The sequence below is a fragment of the Aspergillus lentulus genome, assembly GCF_001445615.1.
Source record: "Aspergillus lentulus DNA, contig: Alt04, strain: IFM 54703, whole genome shotgun sequence".
NCBI classification, from domain to species: domain Eukaryota; kingdom Fungi; phylum Ascomycota; class Eurotiomycetes; order Eurotiales; family Aspergillaceae; genus Aspergillus; species Aspergillus lentulus.
Window position 1 is genome coordinate 4,353,063 of NW_028322122.1, and position 22,679 is coordinate 4,375,741.

General features: G+C 46.2%; 4 protein-coding genes across 4 annotated transcripts; all 4 read left to right on the forward strand.

Moving 5' to 3' along the window:
* Positions 1–3,225: 3,225 nt before the first annotated feature.
* ALT_2694 (uncharacterized protein) lies at positions 3,226–4,106 on the forward strand (the record flags this gene model as incomplete). Its single annotated transcript, XM_089599402.1, has 2 exons — positions 3,226–3,677; positions 3,857–4,106. The coding sequence occupies 2 exons, from the start codon at positions 3,226–3,228 to the stop codon at positions 4,104–4,106; spliced, it is 702 nt and encodes a 233-aa protein (XP_089456548.1).
* An 831-nt stretch (positions 4,107–4,937) lies between these two features.
* On the forward strand, positions 4,938–5,812 carry ALT_2695 (glycosyltransferase family 31 protein; the record flags this gene model as incomplete). The annotated part of the gene is made up of 2 exons (XM_089599403.1): positions 4,938–5,120; positions 5,213–5,812. 2 exons carry the CDS (start codon positions 4,938–4,940, stop codon positions 5,810–5,812), a joined length of 783 nt encoding a protein of 260 aa, XP_089456549.1.
* A 5,353-nt stretch (positions 5,813–11,165) lies between these two features.
* Positions 11,166–13,937, forward strand: ALT_2696 (uncharacterized protein; the record flags this gene model as incomplete). Its single annotated transcript, XM_033561854.2, has 3 exons — positions 11,166–11,288; positions 11,353–11,854; positions 11,911–13,937. 3 exons carry the CDS (start codon positions 11,166–11,168, stop codon positions 13,935–13,937), a joined length of 2,652 nt encoding a protein of 883 aa, XP_033417745.2.
* Positions 13,938–19,802: 5,865 nt separating this feature from the next.
* On the forward strand, positions 19,803–21,701 carry ALT_2697 (GMC family oxidoreductase; the record flags this gene model as incomplete). The annotated part of the gene is made up of 3 exons (XM_033561856.2): positions 19,803–20,145; positions 20,206–21,423; positions 21,484–21,701. 3 exons carry the CDS (start codon positions 19,803–19,805, stop codon positions 21,699–21,701), a joined length of 1,779 nt encoding a protein of 592 aa, XP_033417747.2.
* Between the last annotated feature and the right edge of the window lie 978 nt (positions 21,702–22,679).

The following is a 22,679-nucleotide window of genomic DNA, read 5'->3' on the forward strand; positions in this document are numbered from 1 at the left end:
GATATAGCCAGAAAGTTAGTATACTACTACTAGATATCTCTAGTACCTTTAATAACATCTCCCTCCAGCATCTACTACATAATACCTAAACTATGTGGCTAGGTGGGATCACTAACTAGCTATAATCCTTCCTATTAAACTACTATACCTACCTACAGCTGCCAGGGTTCCTAAGTAAATAGTTTACAACCCTAACAGGGATCCTATAGGGTAGTCCCCTCTTACTAATCCTCTTCTTAATCTTTAACACCCTATTAATCTAAATACTATTTAATTAGGTTAGTAGTATAAAGATAACATCTATTAGCTAGATAGATAACTCCTATATACTTACTATCAGCCAGACCTATACCTAGAATATCACAGTCCTAGAGAAGTACCTAGAGAAGGCAGACTACTAGGCTAGTAGGTATACCACTAGATTTACCCCTAATAAATTTAAACTAATATATTTTACTAATCTAAAGGAACCTAATATCCCTTATTAACTAACCCTAAGAGGCCCTGTTAATATCTAGGAACCAGATAAATATAAAGGCTATGATTAAATATCTATCCACTATAGGGAAACCACTATTCAACCTACCAAATTAGTAAGATATCTTAGTATCTAGCTTAACTAAACCCTTTCCTTTAACACCCACTGCACCAAGGTAATTAACTATATAAATAGCAGCCTAAAGGCACTACAAAGCATTATTAGATTAATCTAGGGTACTTTACTAGAGGCTATATATATAATCTACTATAGTGTAGTCATCCTGTAGCTACTATATAGAGTTATAGCATGGTTTAGCCCTGCTAGCAGGCTAATTCCAGCAGGGGAATAGATTAAGATTATTAATAAATTTACTAAGATCTAGAAGTATACTACTATACTAATTAGTAGTGCCTTCTAGGGAACTACTACAGCCATACTTAATATAGAACTATATCTATTACTAATCCACCTGCAGATGCAATAAATCATTAAGGAAACTACTATCTAAATCTAAATAGGGCTATATTTTACATGCCTATAAGGACTCACAGGGAAGCTATAACTAACTAGGGAGATATAGTAGAGTAGCCTTACTCTACTAGAGGTACTTAGGAAGAGAGGTAGCCTGCTAGCCCCTACCCTAAAACACCTAGAAGAATAGGAAATACAGAAAGTATATATACTCCCCCTATAGGAGCCACCCCTCCATTACATAATTACAGACTATAAAGCTGCACTAATAACCTATAATAAGATATATAAAGAGGTTAATAACTAGTACTTAGTTATCTATACTAATAGCAGTAGCTACCTAGGCTGTATAGGTGCCTTAGCTATCTACCCCTATAACTAACAGACCTGCCGGAACCATCTAGGCACAGAGATAGACTTAACTATCTATACTGCTAAATTAGATAGAATCTGCATAGCACTATATACTACTGCTGCTAGAGTATTAAGCCTATACTTACTTATTATCTTTACTAATAGCCAGGCTACTATCTAGGTAGTGCAGAACCTATACTACCCCTCTAGCTAATATATTTTAGATAATATATATAAGGAAGTAAGGGCCCTAGGGGTACACAGGCTGCTTCTAGATAATATAAAGATACACTAGATCCCCACCTATGTGGGTGTGGTGGGGAATAAGGCTGCAGATAAGGTAGTAAAGGAGGCTGCCATATAAGGGGAAGTTAAAATAAGCTTAGTAGGGCTAGAATAACTAATTATCTAGCTTGCTGCGGCAGCTAAGCAAGCTATTTACTAACAAATCTAGCAACACTGGAAGAAACAGTAGGAGATAGAGAAGGGGGCCAAGCTAATATAGCAGCTAATTAAGGCCCCCTATAAGAAGAATTTAGGACTCTATAAGGGCCTACTAAAGCCACACACATTAATCATCATCCAGATGCAGACCATGCAGATTAGTCTATAACACTTCCTCTTTAAGATTAAGGCCTATAATACAGACCAGTATAGCTGCAGAGAGGGGTCCCAGACCCCTAAGTATATTCTCCTGCAGTATTCACTACACATAGAAGCCTGTAGGAAGATGATGGCTAAGCTACACAATATAGAGGGTATCCAGGGGAAACTATCCAACTATAACACACTTATATCTAACCCACAGGCGATCCACTACATCACCAAATTCATGCATCAAACAGGCCTGCTCAGCCAGTTCCAACACGCAGAGGTAGGCGAACAGGACCAAGAATGTAGAAGCCTATTACAAGGCTCAGGAATAGATATGGAAGATAATAGTTAGAGGGACTAAATAGCTGCCTAGAAGGGTCTTCCTAGGCACAGAAACACACTACACTTAGAATAACTACATGGAATGAGGTGGGATAGGTATTAGACACACTAAGATAGCACAGGGGAGACAGATAGCCTAGTGGCAGGCCATCTTTAATTATATTTTCACTCTTTTCAATGTTTCCTTTGTCTTCTCTGCATTTATGGGATTTATGGACAGGCATTCAGACACTAGATTCCTGCTTCATTTAGCGAAGCGCCTGCATAGCTAATCACTTCAATAGATAGGCTACATCAGGTTAATAGAATCTTGATTGATTGATTGATTGATTGACTCAGCAGTGATTACTTTCACAACTAAAGCAGTGACTAGTTTTCATAACCAAGGCAGCAATCATTTCTCAAACCAAGGGGGTGCGACTCACCATTTGCATTTGCCTACGAAGCTAACATAGCTTGGCAGTGCTGGACAGTGATGTGCTACATGTCAGAACTATCACCATCACTGACAGTGACAATATTGGCTTCCGCCAGACACCCATGCCGAACACAGTGCTAGAGCTGTTTGCTAATGTTTAGCCAGGACTGGCTCTGTATAAACCCCGCTAAGTTCATCATGCCAAGCCGCAGATACAGGAGCAAAAGTCAATGCTACCTCAGAGGGGAGATACAAGCCTTGCTAAGCCAGGGGCCCTAATATATCAATTCCGTCGGGGTGATTACACGATCTTCCTTCAGAGTCCAGCCATGGAAGTCTCGCTGTGGCAAGGGAAGATATGATTATATGAACCACAGCTCATCCCTGACACTCAACTTGCCGAGTCATTATGATCCGCCGGTTAACCATGACAAATGTATTGGTAGCAATTAGTCCTGTTCTAACTGTGGCGGCTCTTATTTAATCGGCTCATGCCATTGACATGTCTAGAAGCAAGCTATAAAGACCAGACAGCCATTATCACAACTTTGCTAGTTCCACCAACATGGTTCTCAACTACAAAGTTTTCCACTCCAATCGTAATAGCGCGACCAGGGACGCCCCGAGCGGCCATGGGCACGTCCAGTGGGTTCCGACTACATCGACATTAATCTACGGCAACAAGGAGGCTATGTTAGTTGACACTCAGCTCACTAAGGATGCAGTCGCAGGCCTAGTGAAATGGGTCATTGAGTCAGGAAAGATTCTCATCTATATCTACATGACGCACTCTCACGGTGACCACTACTTTGGCAATGGTGCTTTACTGAAGCAGTTTCCCAACGCCAAGGTCGTTTCAACCCCGGAGGTTGTGGCTGGCATGGCTGCCGAAATAGCTCCCGAACGCATGGAAGCTATCTGGTATAAACTCTTTCCCGGTCAGATTCCGGAAGACATGACTGCGGCAGCAACAGCCCTCAAGGAAGACCAGTTCGACATTGAAGGAGAGAAGATTCAGTGATCAGAACGGGGCATACCGATATCGATGATACTATCGCTATTTAGGTTCCCTCGATTAAACTCCTAGTAGCCGGAGACGCGGTATATAATAACGTTCACCTCTATCTTGGAGAAGGAGGATCACTCAAGGCGAGACTTGGGTGAATCGCCGCGCTGGAGAAGCTCACGGCCTTGAGGCCACAAGCGGTTGTTGGTGGTCATCAAGATCCGCAAAAAGGCTTTGCCCCTGAGGCTATCGAAGAGACCAAGACTTACCTTCAACACTTTAACCAACACGATGTGGAGATTGCTTTGATAGAGGAATTGTACCGCAAGATGCTGGAACTGCACCCCACACGATTGAATCCAGGATCGGCTGGGGCTGGAGCAAACGCAAGCAAGAACCCGAACTCGATTCGGGCTCTCATGGCAGCAAAGAAGAAGTGACTGCCCGTTGGCTCAAGATTAGGGCACGCGTGGCCAACTACGAGGCAGTCACCTCTTTAGTTGGCATGAAAATCTCTGTATATATGCATCTCTATTGAACAAGACCAATAAACTGCACACCCTGGAGGCTGCAGAAGCCATTATCGCCAGTCGCCAGCCAACAAGAGCCGGTCTTCGGTCCAGATTAGCACCAAAAAGAACGCCTCTTTCGTTGCAAAGCGCAGCTGTTCATTACAATGTGGGCAAGTCAGCTAATCCCTCACCGCTGGAAGCTCAGTGAGGGTTGGATATGATTTTAGTTGTTTGGTTATGCAACTCTATGCTTAATTCCATCATCTACTTTGCCTTCAATGTCTGTTCAATATTAGTATTTCATCAAGGAGCATCAGCATTAAGTAGCCCTGCCCTACAATTATACAGTATTAATACCTCATCAGACGTCAGTTCTTCTACACTCGTTCTCTAAATAGACTATTGAGCTGCCTGCATTAAATTGAGACTGCGTTACCTATAATCTCTCTCACATTCCCCCAGACTCCACCTTGAGAACTAATCCAACATGGGACATCCTTCCGCTGACCTTGTAGGGCTTGTTACGTCGATGAGCTAGCGTAAATGCAAGTGAAGAGACCTCACATCCTGGCAGTTCTCTATCGAGTGAAATATACCTTGGTCTGAGTCTCAGTGTTAATCGTCGTTTCCAATGATAAGTTCACGTGCGTTTGACCGCTCCAGTGGCCGAGGGGATTATGGACTTGACATTTCATTCAATTATCTAGTGAGTGATTGTATCATCATTTCATGAAACATTGGAAGCTGAAGCCACAGGATATGGCCATATTCCCAGTTGATGAAGATATACTTTACCAGGTCGCCAGTTTTTCAATACGACAGCTACAGCCTCCATCTTTCGACCTTGCCACGACCCAAAGCGAGTTCTACCATCTGTATCTCGACCCACCTGCGGGGAACCCCCTTGGCCTGGCGCTGCCAAAAGCGTTGATCACGACTTTTGTTTTCTCTTAATCAGACTCATCTCGTGGAATTACATTTAGCCAACTTTTCAAACATGATGAATTGGCTTACTGATCTTTCGAGTTTTCAAGTCCCTCCTTGCCGGATTTTTAAGCTTTACGGTTGCCTTGCTCATCTTATCCAACATCAACGTAATCGTCTCCTTCAGTGGATCTCATTCCACATCACTGAAAACAATACCGCCAGTATCATCCGCCATTTCTACAACCGTGGAATTGCCCTTACCCACCGAGCGTTGCCGCCAACTTCTGGGAGCCGATGATGTCCTGGTGATTGTCAAGACAGGAGCAACTGCCTTGCGTGAGAGATTGTCAGTGCATTTTCAAACTACTCTGCAATGTATCCAACACTACGTGGTTTTCTCAGACCTGGAGGAAGAATTCGAGGGCCATTACATCCATGATGTGCTGTCTGGAGTCAGTGCCGAGATGAAGAAATCCGCACCTGAATTCAAGTTCTATCGCGATTTACATGAGAATCAGGATCGAGTGATCGAATTCATGCGGGAGAATGCAGCTTTCCAAAGGAAGGCATGGGATCTTGATAAATGGAAATTTCTCCCTGTTGTGGAAAGAGCTCTGCAGGCCAAACCGGACGCAAAGTGGTTTATGTTCGTCGAGGCAGACACTTTTTGGTCTGGTCTAATCTCCTCAAATGGTTGGCAAAGCTAGACTGGAGGCGACCTTACTTCTTAGGACAACCAGTGACCATGGAGGGCCAACTTTTTGCATACGGAGGGGCAGGATGGCTGCTATCACGACCAGCTATACAGCAAATGACACATCACATGGCTTCACGGAATGGTGATTATGAATATTTTACAAATAAAACCGCATTCGGGGACCTGATTCTCGGTTATGTACTCGAACAGGCCGACGTTGGACTCACTGGGGCGTGGCCTCTTATCCAACGAGAAACACCAAGCACGATGGAATACACTGAAGATGTATGGTGTTATCCTCTTGTCACTTTCCACCACATCGGTGCTCTTGATATAAAATCAATCTGGGATTTCGAGCAGCAATGGATAGCAGATGCTCAAGCCCCTCTACTCCACTTCGATATCTTCAACCGTCTTATATACCCTCTTCTCGCTACAAAAATCGTTGACTGGGATAACTTCTCTGATGGCAAGGGGAAAGCACTTACACCGAACGAAGGCTTTGAGGATTGCAAGCTACATTGTGAGGAAGATGTGCACTGCATGCAGTTCCGCTTCACACCAAAGAAATGTACCATGTCCCATTCAATTACCCTTGGATGGAAGGCAGATCGTTCAACAAACAGCACCTCAGGCTGGATGATGGAAAGGATCACCCAGGTAAAAACAAGCATTCGATGTGAAAGGGAAAAGTGGATATAAAAATGTAAAATTTCCAGTAATGCTGCAGTCTTGGCAAGTCTCCCCTTTATGAAAGTTAAGAGTGCCTGATAGTATGGGTCAGATATGCTAAATTTGTCTGCAACTGCCACAAGGGCATGACTTCTGTGTGATTTTGGCTCCACTGGCGTGTTGAATTATACCACTAGATAGCCCTAGACCTAGGCTTTTTGAATATGTAAGTATTGATTCAAAATACCTAGTTGTTGCTGGGATATAGGGGAATAATTATTTCTGTCAGGGGTTTGTACAAAGTGGTAGTGGTTTATGTATGTGCATTAGCCATTGATAATCACTATAGTCTTAAGTGTGATTCTTAGCCACCACTCATTCAAGCCTATAGATATTAAATTGATACCTTAGAATTAGATTTGTATTATGATGATTACCATTTATTTCATATAAAAACTATAATTTTACATAAGTATATTTGACAGGTCCCTAAGATAAGAGAAACTGAATTCTGAAAACCATTAAAACTTAATCATTCAACCAACCTGTACTGAATTGAAACCGAACCGAATCTAACCATGATTAGTTAGTATAGCCTATCTAGGCCTAGTCGTGGTTTTGTGGTTAAAACTGCACTACGACCCAGATCGGGTCCAATTCGGTTCTAATTTCCAGATTTGAACCCGAAACTGCATTGCTAAATAAGGTTGAACTCACCTAAAGTCGCACTAAATGCAACTCTACTAGTAACTTACTAGGCTCTAACTACATCAACCTGTTCTTGTAACAGCATGCAGGCGTAGGTCGCGTTAGCACCTTTCTTCGGGTCGGACATAGTCCGATACAGCCAGAGAATGGGGACTATAGACATTTAAAATGATATCATTTTGAGTGCAAGTGCCCCAGGGAGTGTAAGTACACTGGGAAGTCCAGGTATATTAGGGAGTTTACATGCACCAAAAAGTGCAGGCGCACCAGTAAGTGTTAAGTTCAGATTTTATGTCTCTGAACTGTTTGGAACATAGTTATGCCAGGTTTTATTAGCTTAACTATAGTTCGCCCAAACATGAAAGGAACCGATCCAGCCAAGGTTCGCCTTACTTCATCAAGCTGCTGATGCCGATCACCGTCCCCGCCAACACTCCATCGGTGACCTGTCAATCTAGCCATGTCACCGATGATCTGCGGAGGGTTGCCCCGCATCCTGGGAGCTGAATTCTTGACATGGAACAGCAAAGATCTACCTAAGGCAACCATTGATTGCACTCAGATGTACCTCTTGCCAAGGGCAAGGTTCGCACTTCCAAGGACAAGGTTCTCAATTCCAAGGTTTGAATGCAGATAGGTATCCACACAAGAGAGGCCAAGTCTCGAACACCTGCTCCATGCGCTGGGATAAATACGAGGGGGAATCTGCAGAGCTGCCAATCCTGACTGAGACACCTGTAGGAATCCATGAAAGTAGCTTCAGCCTGCACTCATCTTGGCAATTGGTGCTGATCGGCCATGGGCAGAGGCAACTGCCAGCTGCGAGGCGATAGATATCGCCACATCTCGTTGACAGCAGAATATCAAAGTTGTCTATGTCGCTCTGATACTGTACACTACGTGGAATTAAGAATAGTATGTCCTATTTCAAGCATCACATCACATACTCTTTAATGGCTTAATCGATGCATCATCTGTCAAGCAAGCATGATGCAACTGCTGACAGCAGATACCTCCACCAAGACAAGGTGCAGCTAGGCGGACCAGACCGGATTGAAACTATACAAGACCCAACAAATGGCGTCACACTGCATAGACAATTCATGCAGTGTAACATCCTACTGCGGGCTCGCCCGGTTAGTTCTTGTCATGCCCACTTAGACATGTATACAACAGAAGCTCAGCTACGTCTGTTCAGGATGACCGACCAGCCGATCAATAGAACACACTGAATTGACCGGCGATCAAAGGTCGAGTCTGTCATAGCTGGGTAGTCATAGCTGGGTCATCAGAGCCGAGTCATCATAGCTATCCAAGCTATAAATGAGCCCTTTCCACTCCAGCTAGAATTTAGTGGTGTCTTAATTATCTGTCTCTATACGGGAATTAGGTTAAAACAACCATAAGGTACGAAGTACCAAAAGATACCTGAAGCAAACATACGAATCTTTTCTGTCGAAGGCAACGCATACGTTCAATTCGGCCATTACGTTGGTATTGCCCACATGCGTCAAATGCTTTTGTGGTGCTGCTGATGAAAATTAGGACCATAATGGTTGCAGGGAGGATATTCATCGGTCTTCTCTTCCTTCTAGCTCCATCCTACGCGGCACCAGCGGTTGGAGAAGCCGCTGGCCACTACCGAGAGGGGCTCGGCCTTATGGGCAGCTGGCCCCATACTATGGGGAAGGGTTGGGGCCAACATTGTTCGCGAAACTATGAGTGCGATAGTGGTTGCTGCAATTATGACAAAATGACGCCCGGCTACGGCTGGGGAATGTGTGATGATCAGGGCGAATGTTGGTGGTGAAGCTTCAATGAGCTAGTCTTATTGGTGGCAGATGATAGGTTTCGATATGGGTTTTCCCTATTGTTTTAGGTTTCCCCATACCTTTATGCGAATGCAGAGACTATATCATCCGCCTGCAGATAATTGCTTTTAAACATAATATAATTTACATAATTCTCCCTGTAAAAAACGCCCTACCAACGAGCGTGCCAACTAATCTACTATCCAATCTACTATCCATTCTACCATACAATCTACCATACAATCTACCATACAATCTACCATACAATCTACCATACAATCTACCATACAATCTACCATACAATCTACCATACAATCTACCATACAATCTAAAATACAATCTACCATACAATCTAAAATACAATCTACCATACAATCTACTATACAATCTACCATGGCTAAAAAGAAATCCACTATAGCTACAAAAAAGCGCGAGCTTGACGAGATGATCGCCGAACTGCCTACCAAAGAAAAAGTCTCTAGTCGGCTTCATCCCTTGATACCTACCTCTGAACCTCCACGGCTATAGCTACCTAGTAGCTTAGACCTAGACTCCTAGAGAGCCCATACGCGGTCTCCTCCTCTTCGTTAGCGAAGAGATCTTCGAGTTTCTCGGCCAGTCTAGACTGGTCGTGGATTGGATATGGGTTGATCCACATGATGTTTGATCCAACCCATGCGGTTTATGGTTGATCTACCACCTAACCAACCCGCCCAGAATCCATGCGGATTGGATTATGATAATGGATATAATCCATACTGTCTAGTCAGGTGACCTCTAGTATTCAGAATTCCGATTACTACTTGTAACATATTTTTCTAGTATTCTAGCCACACTACTAAGATATCTATATATTTTATCTGATAATATGATAGTATACTATATAAATATATATATTACCTATTAGATAACCTAAAATAGGTTTAATTAGTGAGGTAGGGGTGCCCTATGATGGTGGAATGAAAAGTGGTGCGGAGATATATATATCTTATGACCACTATCCTTATCACCATCCTCTAAAATCTAAAATCTGCCATAACGCTAGATTTTCTTTGTAGATCTAATGTTTTTATTTTATAAATTGATAGATAGGACTATTCTCTATCCATAAATATAAAAATATTCCCCTATATAGGCCTAGATCAGGTTAGATAAGCTTATCAGCTTCTAGAGGCCCTAGATCACATGCACCCAATGGTTATCCATATCCATGTGGATTAGGCAGGTTCAACCCATATCCACATTGGTTGGATCAGGCCTACCCAGATCCAATCCAAAGTGCGGATTGGGTGGGTCGGATATGGATTTGCTGATTGAGTCAGCCAGTCTAAGCCAGTCTACCAACGAATCCGCAGCTAAGCCTCTTATCGTCTAGCGTTGAAAATACCTCTCCAAATCCACCAAAGCTGCTTAGAAGAACCTGAGAAAGCTATCGAAGAACGCAGATCTTCTTACGCCAAAACTTTAGCGAAATCTCGAGCGTATCTTTTACCGTAATCGGATCGCCGATGACCTCGGTATAGCCAACGAAACAATTAGGCAAATTGGGCCACAGAACAACCATTGAACCAATACAATGATCAGGGGCCTTACCACACTGGTATATCAACCACAGCCAACGCGAATCGATCAATTGCGACCAGGAAGGGCAAGGAAGATGCAGCGGAAGAGAAGCGGTTTGCAAAAGAGTGTAAGAAGAGTACAGTCGCAAGCCACCACCTTTGGCTCCTAGGAAACTCCGCCCATGCTGCGGTGGCGGATTCAATCTGCTGTGATTTTCCCCCCTTTCAAAGAGATGAGGGTGAGGAACCTTTTGCTTGGCGATCCATTGTTCTTCGGGTCTTATCTCCGGAGAGGGGAGCTCCCTTCGATTCATTGGACCCTTTTTCCTGGGTTTGGAATCCCCAGGCCCGAATGGACGAAGATCGGCGACTATCTACGCTGATCGTAAACAATACGAGATCCGGCCCTGCCGTGGGCTCCACATTTGCGCAAAACATCGACAAGTCTGTTCAAGCAACTTGCTCAGGAGAATAGGGGCTGGGCTAGTTAATAGAAAATTATCTTGTCAACTCCATTACCGGACATTTCATCCTTCATTCCATCCTTCTTTTCCTTCACCCTCGTCGCTCTTTTCGGATCTTTTGAATCTAGTCATTCGTTCTCTTCAATATGATTATGGCCCCTCTGTGGCCATGCATGGCCGCCTTCCTAGTTGCCCTGCCAGTGGCTCTAGCAGGACATGGCGACGCTATCTCCCAAAAATATTTTGTCGAGTTTACTGATTCCAAGACCGTTCGTCCACATATTAACGCCGTCGCAATTCCAATTCATTGCGCAGACTCACTAACTTACACAGTCGTCCGCCAGCTTCCTCTCCACCCTCAATGACCACGGCATTCCAGCCAGTCTCGACCATGACCTGTCCTTCGCTCTTTTCCATGGTGGATCGTTTACTCTGTTAGACAGCAAGCAGAACGAGGCTGCCATTGTCAAGCAAATCTCCTCGTGGCCTGTGGTCAAAAAGATCTCCCCGGTACGGGAGCTGCACCAACCTCAGCGCCCCGTTTCAAGTGTCGGCCACGGCGCGCCCGTCCGCCATATTCCTGCCCCTCACGGTCTCCGACGCCGTGACACGACGGGTCACGAAGGCAACGACTACCCACACATCATGACTGGAGTTGACAAGTTGCGCCAGGAGGGCTACCTGGGTACAGGAATTCGCGTAGCGGTGATCGACTCGGGCGTTGACTACAAGCACCCCGCTCTCGGAGGGTGCTTTGGCAAGGGTTGTCTGGTTGAATTCGGCTTCAACTTCCTCGACAACACTACCGACCCGTGGGAAGGCCACTCTGGACACGGTATGTCAACATTCACAGACACGGTAAATTTGGAGCTTTCGGCTGATCGCCTGCAGGAACTCATGTCTCTGGACTGATCGCAGCTCAGCCCAACCCCTACAACTTCACGGGCGTAGCCCCGAACGTGACTCTTGGTCATTACAAGATCCTTGGAAAGCGGACAGTGAAACTTGGTACTGACCTCGTTGCTGCCGCTTTCAAGAAGGCCTACGAGGACAAAGCAGACATTATCTCTGCATCATTTGGCACTTACAAGGGCTGGAGCGACGAACCGTGGGGACAGCTGATCCAGAAATTGGCCGAGGCTGGTCTTCCCTCGTTCGTTGCCAGTGGCAATGACGGAAGTAATGGCTTGTTCCTGGCCTCGAATGGTATCGACAATTCTGCTGGCATCGGCATCGGATCCTTCAACAACGTGTATAGTCCATTGCTGCTGCCTGGAGCTTCCTATTCCACGGGGAACACCACTAAGGAGTTTGTTTGGCAAATCGCGGGTACCTCCGACTTCAGGAATGGCACCTACTCTCTCTACCCGAGCAGCCTGAATGCATCTGTCATTGGTGATTCTTGCGAGCCATGGACAGCGGGCCACCAGAACATCTCCGACAAGATCGTCCTGATCCGCTACGGTGGCTGCCACGGCAGTGAGCAGCAGGCCCACGCGGTCAACGCCGGTGCTAAGAACATCCTGTTTTATAACAATGAGCCGGGCACCTATGAGCTTCCTGTCCAGAACCCTGCTCTGGTGGGCCTAGGAATGGTCTCTGCCCAGACTGGTGAGAACTGGGTGAAACTGGCCGCCACTGGAGCCAACATTACTCTGCACATGACCAGCGCAAAGTACGCTAAAACCATCTTCATCAATGAGACCAACCCTCAATCTGGTGGCCACGTGAATGATGTTACCGAATGGGGGCCCAGCAACGAACTCCTTCCTGTGACAGCAGTTTCGGGAGTCGGTGGGTTCATGCTGTCGACATGGCCGCTCCTTGAGGGCGGCTATGCTGTGGATAGTGGTACTTCGATGGCGACGCCCTACGTTGCTGGCTGCGTTGCTCTCCTGATGGAGGCTCGGGGAAAGGGCAAGGTAACCCCTGCTGAGATCAAGTCTCTGTTGACGACCACTGCTAGGCCCAATGTGTTCCATGATGGCGTTACAGCCTCGCCCTTCTTGGCCTCCGTGGCGCAGCAAGGAGGTGGCCTTATCGATGCCTACAAACTTGTGCATACCACCACCAAGTTCAATGTGAGCACCATCGCCTTCAATGACACCGAGCATCTCGCCCCGGCGTGGATCCGCATCAACAACACCGGTTCCGAGCCGCGTGTCTACAATGTCGGCCACGTGGGCGCCGCTACCGTCTACACTCTGTCCGACAACAGTTCCATTCCGCAAAACAACGAACTCGGCCACTTCGTGGACCGCACTACCGAGGGCGCCTCGCTCAAGTTCAGCTCATCCATCGTGCTCGTGGCCCCCGGCGAGTCTGCCGTGCTGAAGGTCACTGCTACCCCGCCCAAGGGTCTCATCTCCCGTCGCATCCCCGTCTACAGCGGATACGTCACCTTCAACGGAACCTCAGCGGATGATTCCTTCTCGGTTCCCTACCTGGGGGTTGCCACCGCCATGCGCAACGTGACGATCCTAGACACCACGCAAGGCAGCAACTATATCATCGACAGTACCACCCAGAAACGCGTCCAGGCCAACCACCAGTTCGTCCTGCCGAGCAAGAATGGCCCCACCCACCGCGCAAACACAAGCTACCCCATCTTCCAGACCCAGCTCTCAATGGGAACGGATCTGCTGCTCGTCGGCGTCCAGTCGGCAAACAGCCGCACTATCCTCCCAGTGTCTGATCCCCAGACAGCCCTCGCTCGGAGTGTTGATGGTCTTGCTGGCCCCCCACCCATTTCCTGGATGGGCAAGTTGGCAAATGGTTCGTATGTTTCAGCGGGCAACTACTCTCTGGTTGTGCGTGCGTTGAAAATTTTCGGCAACCGCACTAACCCGCGGGATTATGACACCGTGCGCACGGTCAACTTTGGGATCAGATACGCTCCCCCAGCTGACCATGAATGAGCCATAGAGCCGTTTGAGCTCGGGATGCATTGCATCTCCGTCCAGGTACTAGCCTAGATATCTGGACCTCGGCATGGCTCTTGCGAATGTCCAAGCTTTGGTCCTTACAATTTGTCCATTCTTTGCACAGCCTTTTCTGTCCCCTTCTGAACAGGATCAATGGTAATAATCATTACTTCTAATAGAACCCTGTTGTTGACAGCTGCAGTGTCATTGACATATCATCATCTAATATAAGCTGCCGACTGAAACTTGAATGGTCGTTTCTTTTGCTATGAGTTGACCTAAAATAGGAGAACGAGTTGAGATAGCTTAACGTTGTAGTATGCAAGAGCAGCAAGCAATGTAGTCCAACAAAATACCGCATTTCTACAAATAAGATCGAAACACAAACCTCAATAGCGTTCTATAGCTTCGGCTTGACCTCATCGACATCCTTCAGCTTCGGCTGGTCAATGAAGATCGAAAGTACATTTTCTTAGACCCAATTACTTCAATCCCGTGCGGGTACACAGTTGGCACATAGTACAGAGTAATATCGTCCTGCTGCAACAGATATGCGTCCGTTGACCCGTCCCGATCCATGATCGGCATCCGCGCGGCGCCTTCAGCGACTTAGCCTAACTCTGAGCTTTAGTACTAGTGTTGTGCGCAGAGTCAGTCCATGGGTGCCATGCTAACTGTAAGTGACTATAAGGTCTCCTAAGTATAGGAGTGGTTTTATAAATTTAAGAACTAGATGATAGTCCTTCACCAGCTTATTACTACAAAGTGAAAGGCCCCACAACATTAACAGCACCTTTAGAGAAGAATCTCATCTTTATGCTAGTACCTACAATTATCCTTAATTCTTCTCTCTGTATATGCCAGATATCTAATAGTCACATTTCCCTTACAAAGCTAAGCAGGGCAGATATCATTAGTTCCTGTATATCTAGATGTTCCTCTATCTATAATACCTATCTCTTGTCTTTCTTTTCTTCTGGGAGCCAAACAAATCACTATCTCTACAAAGACTCTGCAAGTAGTCATTGGATTGTTGGAAAGCCCATCCCTAATAATAACACCTATTCTTGCTGCAGCCAGTCTCACAGACATTATTATTGAAGTTATTTAGTAATTAGCAGAGATTGCTCCCAAGCCTACCCAGCCTTGTAACAGATGGAACTTTATTAACTAATACTTGCTGTTTGATAGGGTCTTTAGGGGAGCGACTATAAAGCATAAATGTATGGGGCAAGGTATTAAATGAGCTTCTGGTATTGCAACCTGCCTTGCCCTATCGACACGGTGCAAACTCTTTTTTGCCTATACCATAGTATATTGAGAATACTGGTCGAATCCGCAAGTGCCAGTGAGGAAGAGCTACTGCGGTGTGGAGTCGGATAACTCAAAGTTGGAAATGTGAGATATAGTGCATCGGCAACGGCTCTGTGCAGATACTACGTGACGCATAAAAATAGCGAAGTCCAATGCCAGGACACGTTGAGGACTGCTGAGATCCCTCCACCAGGAGGATGGCAAGTAGTTTACTGCAATCATACCTCTGCATGGTCCGTGTACTTCGAACAGAGGTCAGGGGTCGACATTCTATCCCGGAGTGGAAGAATATTGGTTATGTGTTCGGCGGAGAGCAGTTGGGCCATACAGACTGCTAGTATCAAAAATTCGTCGTCTCTTATTACCCTATACCTAAATTCTTGTTCGGGTCGATACCTGAAATTCGTCCAAAGTCCATATATATTCAACACGTTTGGATTTGGTAACGATACGCTTGTACCTAGTGAATAAAGGCAACAAACACAAGTCCATGGCATACTTCTTCAATGGGGTGGATCCAGGCCTCGCTACTAATTTACAATGTACACTATTGAAGCTGAAGCGGTCTCATATATGGCCTACGAACCCTTACGCATACGCTAGTATATTACGCGTTACGAAGCTGCAGCTGACCGCCGGTGAGGTGTATGTCGGATGCATAGGCTGATCTAGAGAAGCATTACACCGGCAACTCATAAAAGTCAGTCCAGTGATAACGCCTATGATTATATTATACTATGATATCCGCCTAAATAGAAGAATCTTAAGTCAGGAGTGACGTTCTCCATTGACGGCTAGTGAATGTTGCAAGCCTGTATAGCTTGGATGAATACCTGAGGTCCCATTATCCTTAACCTCATAGATTTAAACAAGAAACAAGTATAAAGGCGCCTAGTACAGCCATAGACAACCTAGCTCCTGTGCATATGCTCGGTGCCTCAGAGGATTTGGTAGTGGTAGAATTAGGAGAACTGGGAACTGTAATTGTAGTAACGGGACTAGATGTAGTTGTTGAATAACTTGGATTGGAGGTAATTATCGCCGGGCTCGAACTTGATTGATAGCTGTTGAACCAAGATATAACCTCTGAATCGGTGGTCTCCCACATAATAGGTATAGCCACTGCTGACACAGTGGGCTTGTTAAGGACCGCAGTCGGCGTAACCGCTCCAGTTGGAACGGTGATAGGCCAAACAGTATCTGTCCAGGAGTCTCCATATGGGGCGGACCAAATACTGGTCAATGTCGCCAGCCCGGGCGCGACTGAGACACAGGCGAAAGTCGTTGTAAACAGAGCGTTCGTCACGTCAGGGGAAGGTGTATAGCCTCTGATAGTTAAGTTCCCAGGTAAGTCACGAATCTATCGTTGGCATACAAATGAAGAGCCGGAACTTACGATGGACAACAAAGCCAAGCGGTAGCGCTGGGGGTTGGCACTCCTAGTTGTACAGCTGGGGTGTAGCTGCTTGGGCATATGCCTGGTGAATAGTACCAGGGTTGGGCCAGTGGGACCGGGGTCGGACCGGGGGGAATGCATGGGTTGGAAGTAGTGTCTACCAAGTAATCGGGCCAAGCAGGAGGCCAGAGGCCGATGTAATAATTAGAACTTTGGGCTGAGGGAGGATTGTCGTAGCCGAGTACGTAAAGGGTTGTTGTCGCCAGGCACGTCGACGGGGGGGTAAAGGTAGTGGTTAAAGGACCACGATTCCATACAACTGTTGGGGCGATCATAGCCATTTCGGTGGAGAAGTCAAAAAAATATATCATTTATCAAACACTAGGTGGTGGATGGATTGTGGGCTGGGTGGGGGTTTATTAAGGATGTAGATTGTATCAACCCAGTCTACGCTCTTTTTGTAAAAGAAATTGCGACTATTCGTATTCGGAATCGGATTTATCTCAGCTCCTTTCTACCACGTGGTTCCTGTCCCCTGCTACGAAGTCTCATTTGCCCGGGGTTGTCCGTGCCGTCTGAGGCTGTGGCGTCAGAGAGGGCCCGTTCACGGTCCCCTGCATGGAGGCGATGTGCCCGTGTAACTGTAGGTTCTATGTACAGAGATAACGCGAGAGGACTAAAATCCATTCTTGGCTACGTGAGGGATAGCGAGATAGCCACAGAGGCAAGCAACTGACTCTTGAAGAATAATCTCCTTTTCTCCAGCCTAGTAATGGTGTTGTGTGCGGAGTCATTGGGCGCCATAGTAACTATAGCTGACCATAAGCTCTACTGAGCACAGGAGTCAATATGTCCTATCTTAGCAGAGTTTATAGCCACTCTAGGAGTCTATAGCTACCCCAAGAGTCTATATTTACTTAACTATAAGTCTCTATCGATATCCTCAGTGTAGATGTTTGCTTCTGTAGCCTGCTATACATATCCATAGTGGCCTGTCCTCTCTTGATTCCTTACCTATGAATAGGCAGTGAGCTTTTAATACCCAGGTAAGCAAGCAACTAATGGTGGTATGATTTAGATTAGACCAAAGAAACCCAATTTCCATAGGAAAGCTTAATTTTTGTTACATGCGATACCTGCCATCATTATTGTTATGTTTGATCCCGATGGAGTTGAAATTATCAGACCTCAGCCTTTGCAGTAGTGTCTACTTTTTTCTGGCACATAAATTAAATAGATAAAAATCTACTAAGCATGTTTCCGGTGCTCACCTCTGACTCTTGAGGAGCAACCTTTCTCCTTAACCTCTCTTCTTTGAGCTGCGTGTCGACGAGCTCTGGATCAAACGTCACTTGGCCATATAAGGGGATGGTGTTGGTATCGGATGCTCGTGGTGTTGTTTGATAGGAGTCCTCCTCGATAATGCGACGTGAGGCCATTGAATTAGCTGGCTCGTATTGGTACTGGTACTGAGATGACATAGTGAAGGGAGAGCTCTTTTTCACTATGTTACTTGGTATTTGTCAGGCTGTGATTATTCTTTATATGGCGCCATAAGATGACTGCCACTTCACTTAAGATAGATAGGTGGCAAAAAGTATAGGGAGAGACTAAAGTTCAGTTAAGACAAGGTTAATACTTTTTAAGTTGAAGTGTCATCTGAGGTGCACATTTAATCAGGGTGGCAAACAAGATGTTAGATGATTGTTGAAAGTCTGAATGTCGAGTTACAGTGTAATCGACCACATGGTGAGTTCTTTTTACTACTAGCATGGCATATTCACATCAATCTGGCCTAGAAAGATGTTGATGGATTTGTAATGCTAATTCTAGGAGGACAAGGTAGTGGAGGGCACATAATCAATACGTAATTTCAAACCGAGTCAGACACCCTAGCGAGCCGGACGCCTCTGTATTCCGTATATGATGGTACATATCCAGACTTTGATATCTCAACAACCAAGCAGATGTCTACAGGGTCTAAGTTTAGGTAGGACGTATTAGTATAGTTATACAGAGTAATACTTATAAGCTACAGCCTCCTAGTATATATGAATTACTTGTTTCTATTAAGGGAATGTCAAAGTTTCCTCCACTGTACTCAATATTTGGTGAGCTGTCTTGGAGATCGCTTATATAATTGGGCCCAGTCAGAGCACTGGCGTTTGAGAGGAACGAAGCATTCACGACCGCCAGTCCCATGCTCACGACAAGTGTTGTGAGTGACCGAAATGATACAGGTTATTTGGAGAAATTGGCTCCACAAGTGGCGATGCGGTGCGAAAGGAGAGCAAGTTACGCCCTCAAACTTGGCCTTCTCTCCCATTGAAGCAGGAATCCCGTGTTAGCAATGCAACACTGAACTTGGGGGCTAATGGAATTTCAAAATTGGGATCTATGGATGATCTCCATTACTCCATCCCGGAAATAGTGAAACTGAGAAGATACGTTGGCGAAACTCCCTGTGTGATCAGCATTGTCCCACTGGTCGGCCGGTCCGAGAAGAGTGTCCGCTGAAACATCTGGCAGACCCGGTATTCTTCACAGCCAGAGCACGCGGGAACTAATTGGAGCGTTTCTGCTTACTGGTCTCACTATTGCTGAATAAATCCGATCATGCATTGAGTAGGATTTATGTAATCACAGCCAGATTCCGGACAATCTTCGGATGAAATCTCTGATCGGCATGCCGAGAATCCATCTGAAGGCAGAAGTGGACCTTTTCCCGGTGAATCCGCGGGTGTGGAAACTTCTCCCGTCTAGTACAGTCTCATGTCAATACGGCTCTGTAGGGAATCTAGATGCAGGATTTTGGAAATATCCTAAAGAGAAGGGTGGTGCTACATACCATATACGGACATATGTCACCACATGGTGCTATACGCACGAAGTCAGCAGCGACAACAGGGGAATGCAGGCAGCGGGTGACTATCTAGTTGGACCCTCGAGGTAATTTAAATTTAGGATGCGTTTCCAACCACTGCTGTGGGACAGGGATCCCTTCTTAAATGACGGATCCGCTGACAAACAATTATGCAACTGACCCCTGCGCTGTCGCAGGGTATAGAGCGACCGGGAAGTACATATGAAGGCCTTTTCCCACACAGTTCTATCAGAATTTAGTGGTCATTTCATCACCTATACAAACTATGTTGGGAAAACTCTCATTCCTCAGCGCCCTGTCCCTTGCAGTGGCGGCACCTTTGTCCAACTCTACATCTCCAAAGTATGATTATATCATCATTGGAGGTGGTACTAGTGGTCTGGCTGTCGCAAATCGTCTATCAGTGGATCCCAGCGTGAACGTGCTCGTTCTTGAGGCCGGTGGCTCGGTCAGGAACAATGCCAATGTCACAAACGTGGATGGTTACGGGCTTGCATTTGGGACAGACATTGACTGGCAATACCAGTCCGTCAATCAGCCATACGGAGGAAACCTGAGCCAGGTGCTTCGTGCCGGGAAGGCTCTTGGTGGAACGAGCACTATCAATGGTTTGTGTAACAGTCCGTGTCTTCACCTGACGTAACTAACGGAATGTCTCATATCCACAGGCATGGCTTATACGCGGGCGCAGGATATTCAGATTGACTCCTGGGAAACCATTGGGAACACCGGATGGACGTGGAAGAAATTGTTCCCTTACTATCGCAAGAGCGAGAACTTCACCATTCCAACCAGATCTCAGGCCTCTCTTGGAGCGTCGTATAATCCTGGATCCCACGGCCAGGACGGTCCCCTTGATGTTGCCTTCACGAACATCCAGTCCAACACCCTAACCACCTATCTCAACCGTACCTTCCAGCGCATGGGACTTCCATGGACTGAAGATGTCAATGGCGGAAAGATGCGCGGCTTCAACATGTTCCCCTCCACTGTGAACCTTGATGAGTATGTTCGCGAAGATGCCGCTCGTGCGTACTACTGGCCCTACCAGTCCCGACCTAACTTGCACGTCCTGCTCAACACTTTTGCCAACCGGATTATGTGGGAGAGCGAAGCCCATGATGGGCACGTCACTGCCAGTGGTGTTGAAATCACGTCCAGAAACGGTACCGTCAGCGTTATTAACGTCCAAAAGGAAGTCATTGTCTCTGCCGGTGCCTTGAAGACCCCGGCTATCCTCGAACTTTCCGGAATTGGCAACCCTAGCATTCTTGGAAAGTTCAACATCCCCGTTCAAGTTGACCTTCCTACTGTCGGTGAGAACCTTCAGGACCAGGTGAATAGCCATATGGATGCTTCGAGCAACAGTTCCATCTCCGGAAGCAAAACGGTTTCCTACCCCGATGTCTATGATGTCTTCGGTGACAAAGCCGAGTCCGTTGCCAAACAAATCCGTGCCAACCTGAAGCAATATGCAGCCGACACAGCCAAGGCCAACGGAAACGTTATGAAGGCTTCCGATCTTGAGCGTCTCTTCGAGGTCCAGTATGATCTTATCTTCAAAGGCAGGGTTCCAATCGCAGAAGTCCTGAACTACCCGGGAAGCGCGAAGTCAGTGTCTGCGGAGTTCTGGACCCTTCTTCCCTTCGCTCGTGGAAGTGTCCACATTGGTTCCTCAGACCCGCTCCGATTCCCTATCATCAACCCCAATTACTTCATGCTCGACTGGGACACGAAAAGCTACGTCGCCGTTGCAAAGTATATTCGCCGCGCGTTCGAGAGCTACCCTCTCAGCAGCATCGTCAAGGAGTCCACCCCAGGCTATAGTGTCCTTCCTCGGAACGCTTCCGAGCAGAGCTGGAAAAAATGGGTCTTTGATAACAACTGTAAGTTCTAGATGCATTTCCGCAGTAGTATGCGAGTACAAATCCTAACAATCAGCCTAGATCGTTCTAATTTCCATCCCGTTGGCACTGCTGCCATGATGCCTCGTGAAATTGGCGGTGTCGTGGACGAGCGCCTGGGTGTGTACGGCACTACGAATGTCAGAGTTGTAGATGCCTCGGTGCTTCCATTCCAAGTCTGCGGCCATTTAGTGAGCACCCTATACGCTGTGGCCGAACGGGCAGCGGATTTCATCAAGGCCGACGCCGCTCGTCGTTAGATAGATCTCAAAGGGGATGTTTGTTACGATCGATGGGTGGGTGATTAAGATGGGGTGCATTTGAGCAGTAATAGTATATCGGGCATCCTGTATGGCACAATGCATGAAGTTTGCTATTTATATGACGTTAATAGATTCTTGAAATGTGGCCAAGACAGATCTAATTGTATAAGATTCTTTCATTGAAGTGCGATAGATACCTTCTATATACTATCCAGAATAATAACCTCAGCCTCATCCTCTCCAGTACTCTTCACATTCAATACATCAAGCTGTATTCACCCCTGAAATAAAAGCCCCATCGCCCTCCCTAAGCTCTGCATCATCATGCTCATCCAGACGGATCTTGGCCTTTCCATTGTCGTTATTGGCAGGTGGACATAGACATTCATGTATTTCCTTTATTTTCTGCTTCATTTATTGCATCCTTTAATTTATTTTATGTGTTTAGTGCTCCTTACTTGATTGTGTCGATGCTCTCGGGAGAGGTGCTCAGCATCTTCCTGGTGCGAGCCACCGGAGGAGCCCGGAGAATTTTGGCTACTGCTTTTATTCGGGAGCATGGTTACGAGCGCGACTGCTGTTATACGAGTTCGACTCAGTCGTCGATTTCGGTACTGGTCCGGAGGCTAGCTAAACGAAATTAGCACTATCCGATCAACCACAGTAAGAGTCAGCTTCGGGACTTCGTCCAAACCCCCCTTAAATAAAAATAATTACATGATCCCCACGCTCCAATCATATTTTTGAGCCATGGCTTAGGGGGTATCCTCGTGAAACAAGTATGTGAGAGGGAAATAAGAAGACTGGAACTAACTAATTAAGCCACAGAGCACGGAAGCAAGCTCCACATGCCTGATTATGGCCACAGCTAGTAAAGTTTACCCACAACGGTAAGTTGCCACCCCTTCTGTAAGAACCTAAGTTTAATAAATAATATTATTTATCAACACTATGAGATCATTAAAGACTCATAAC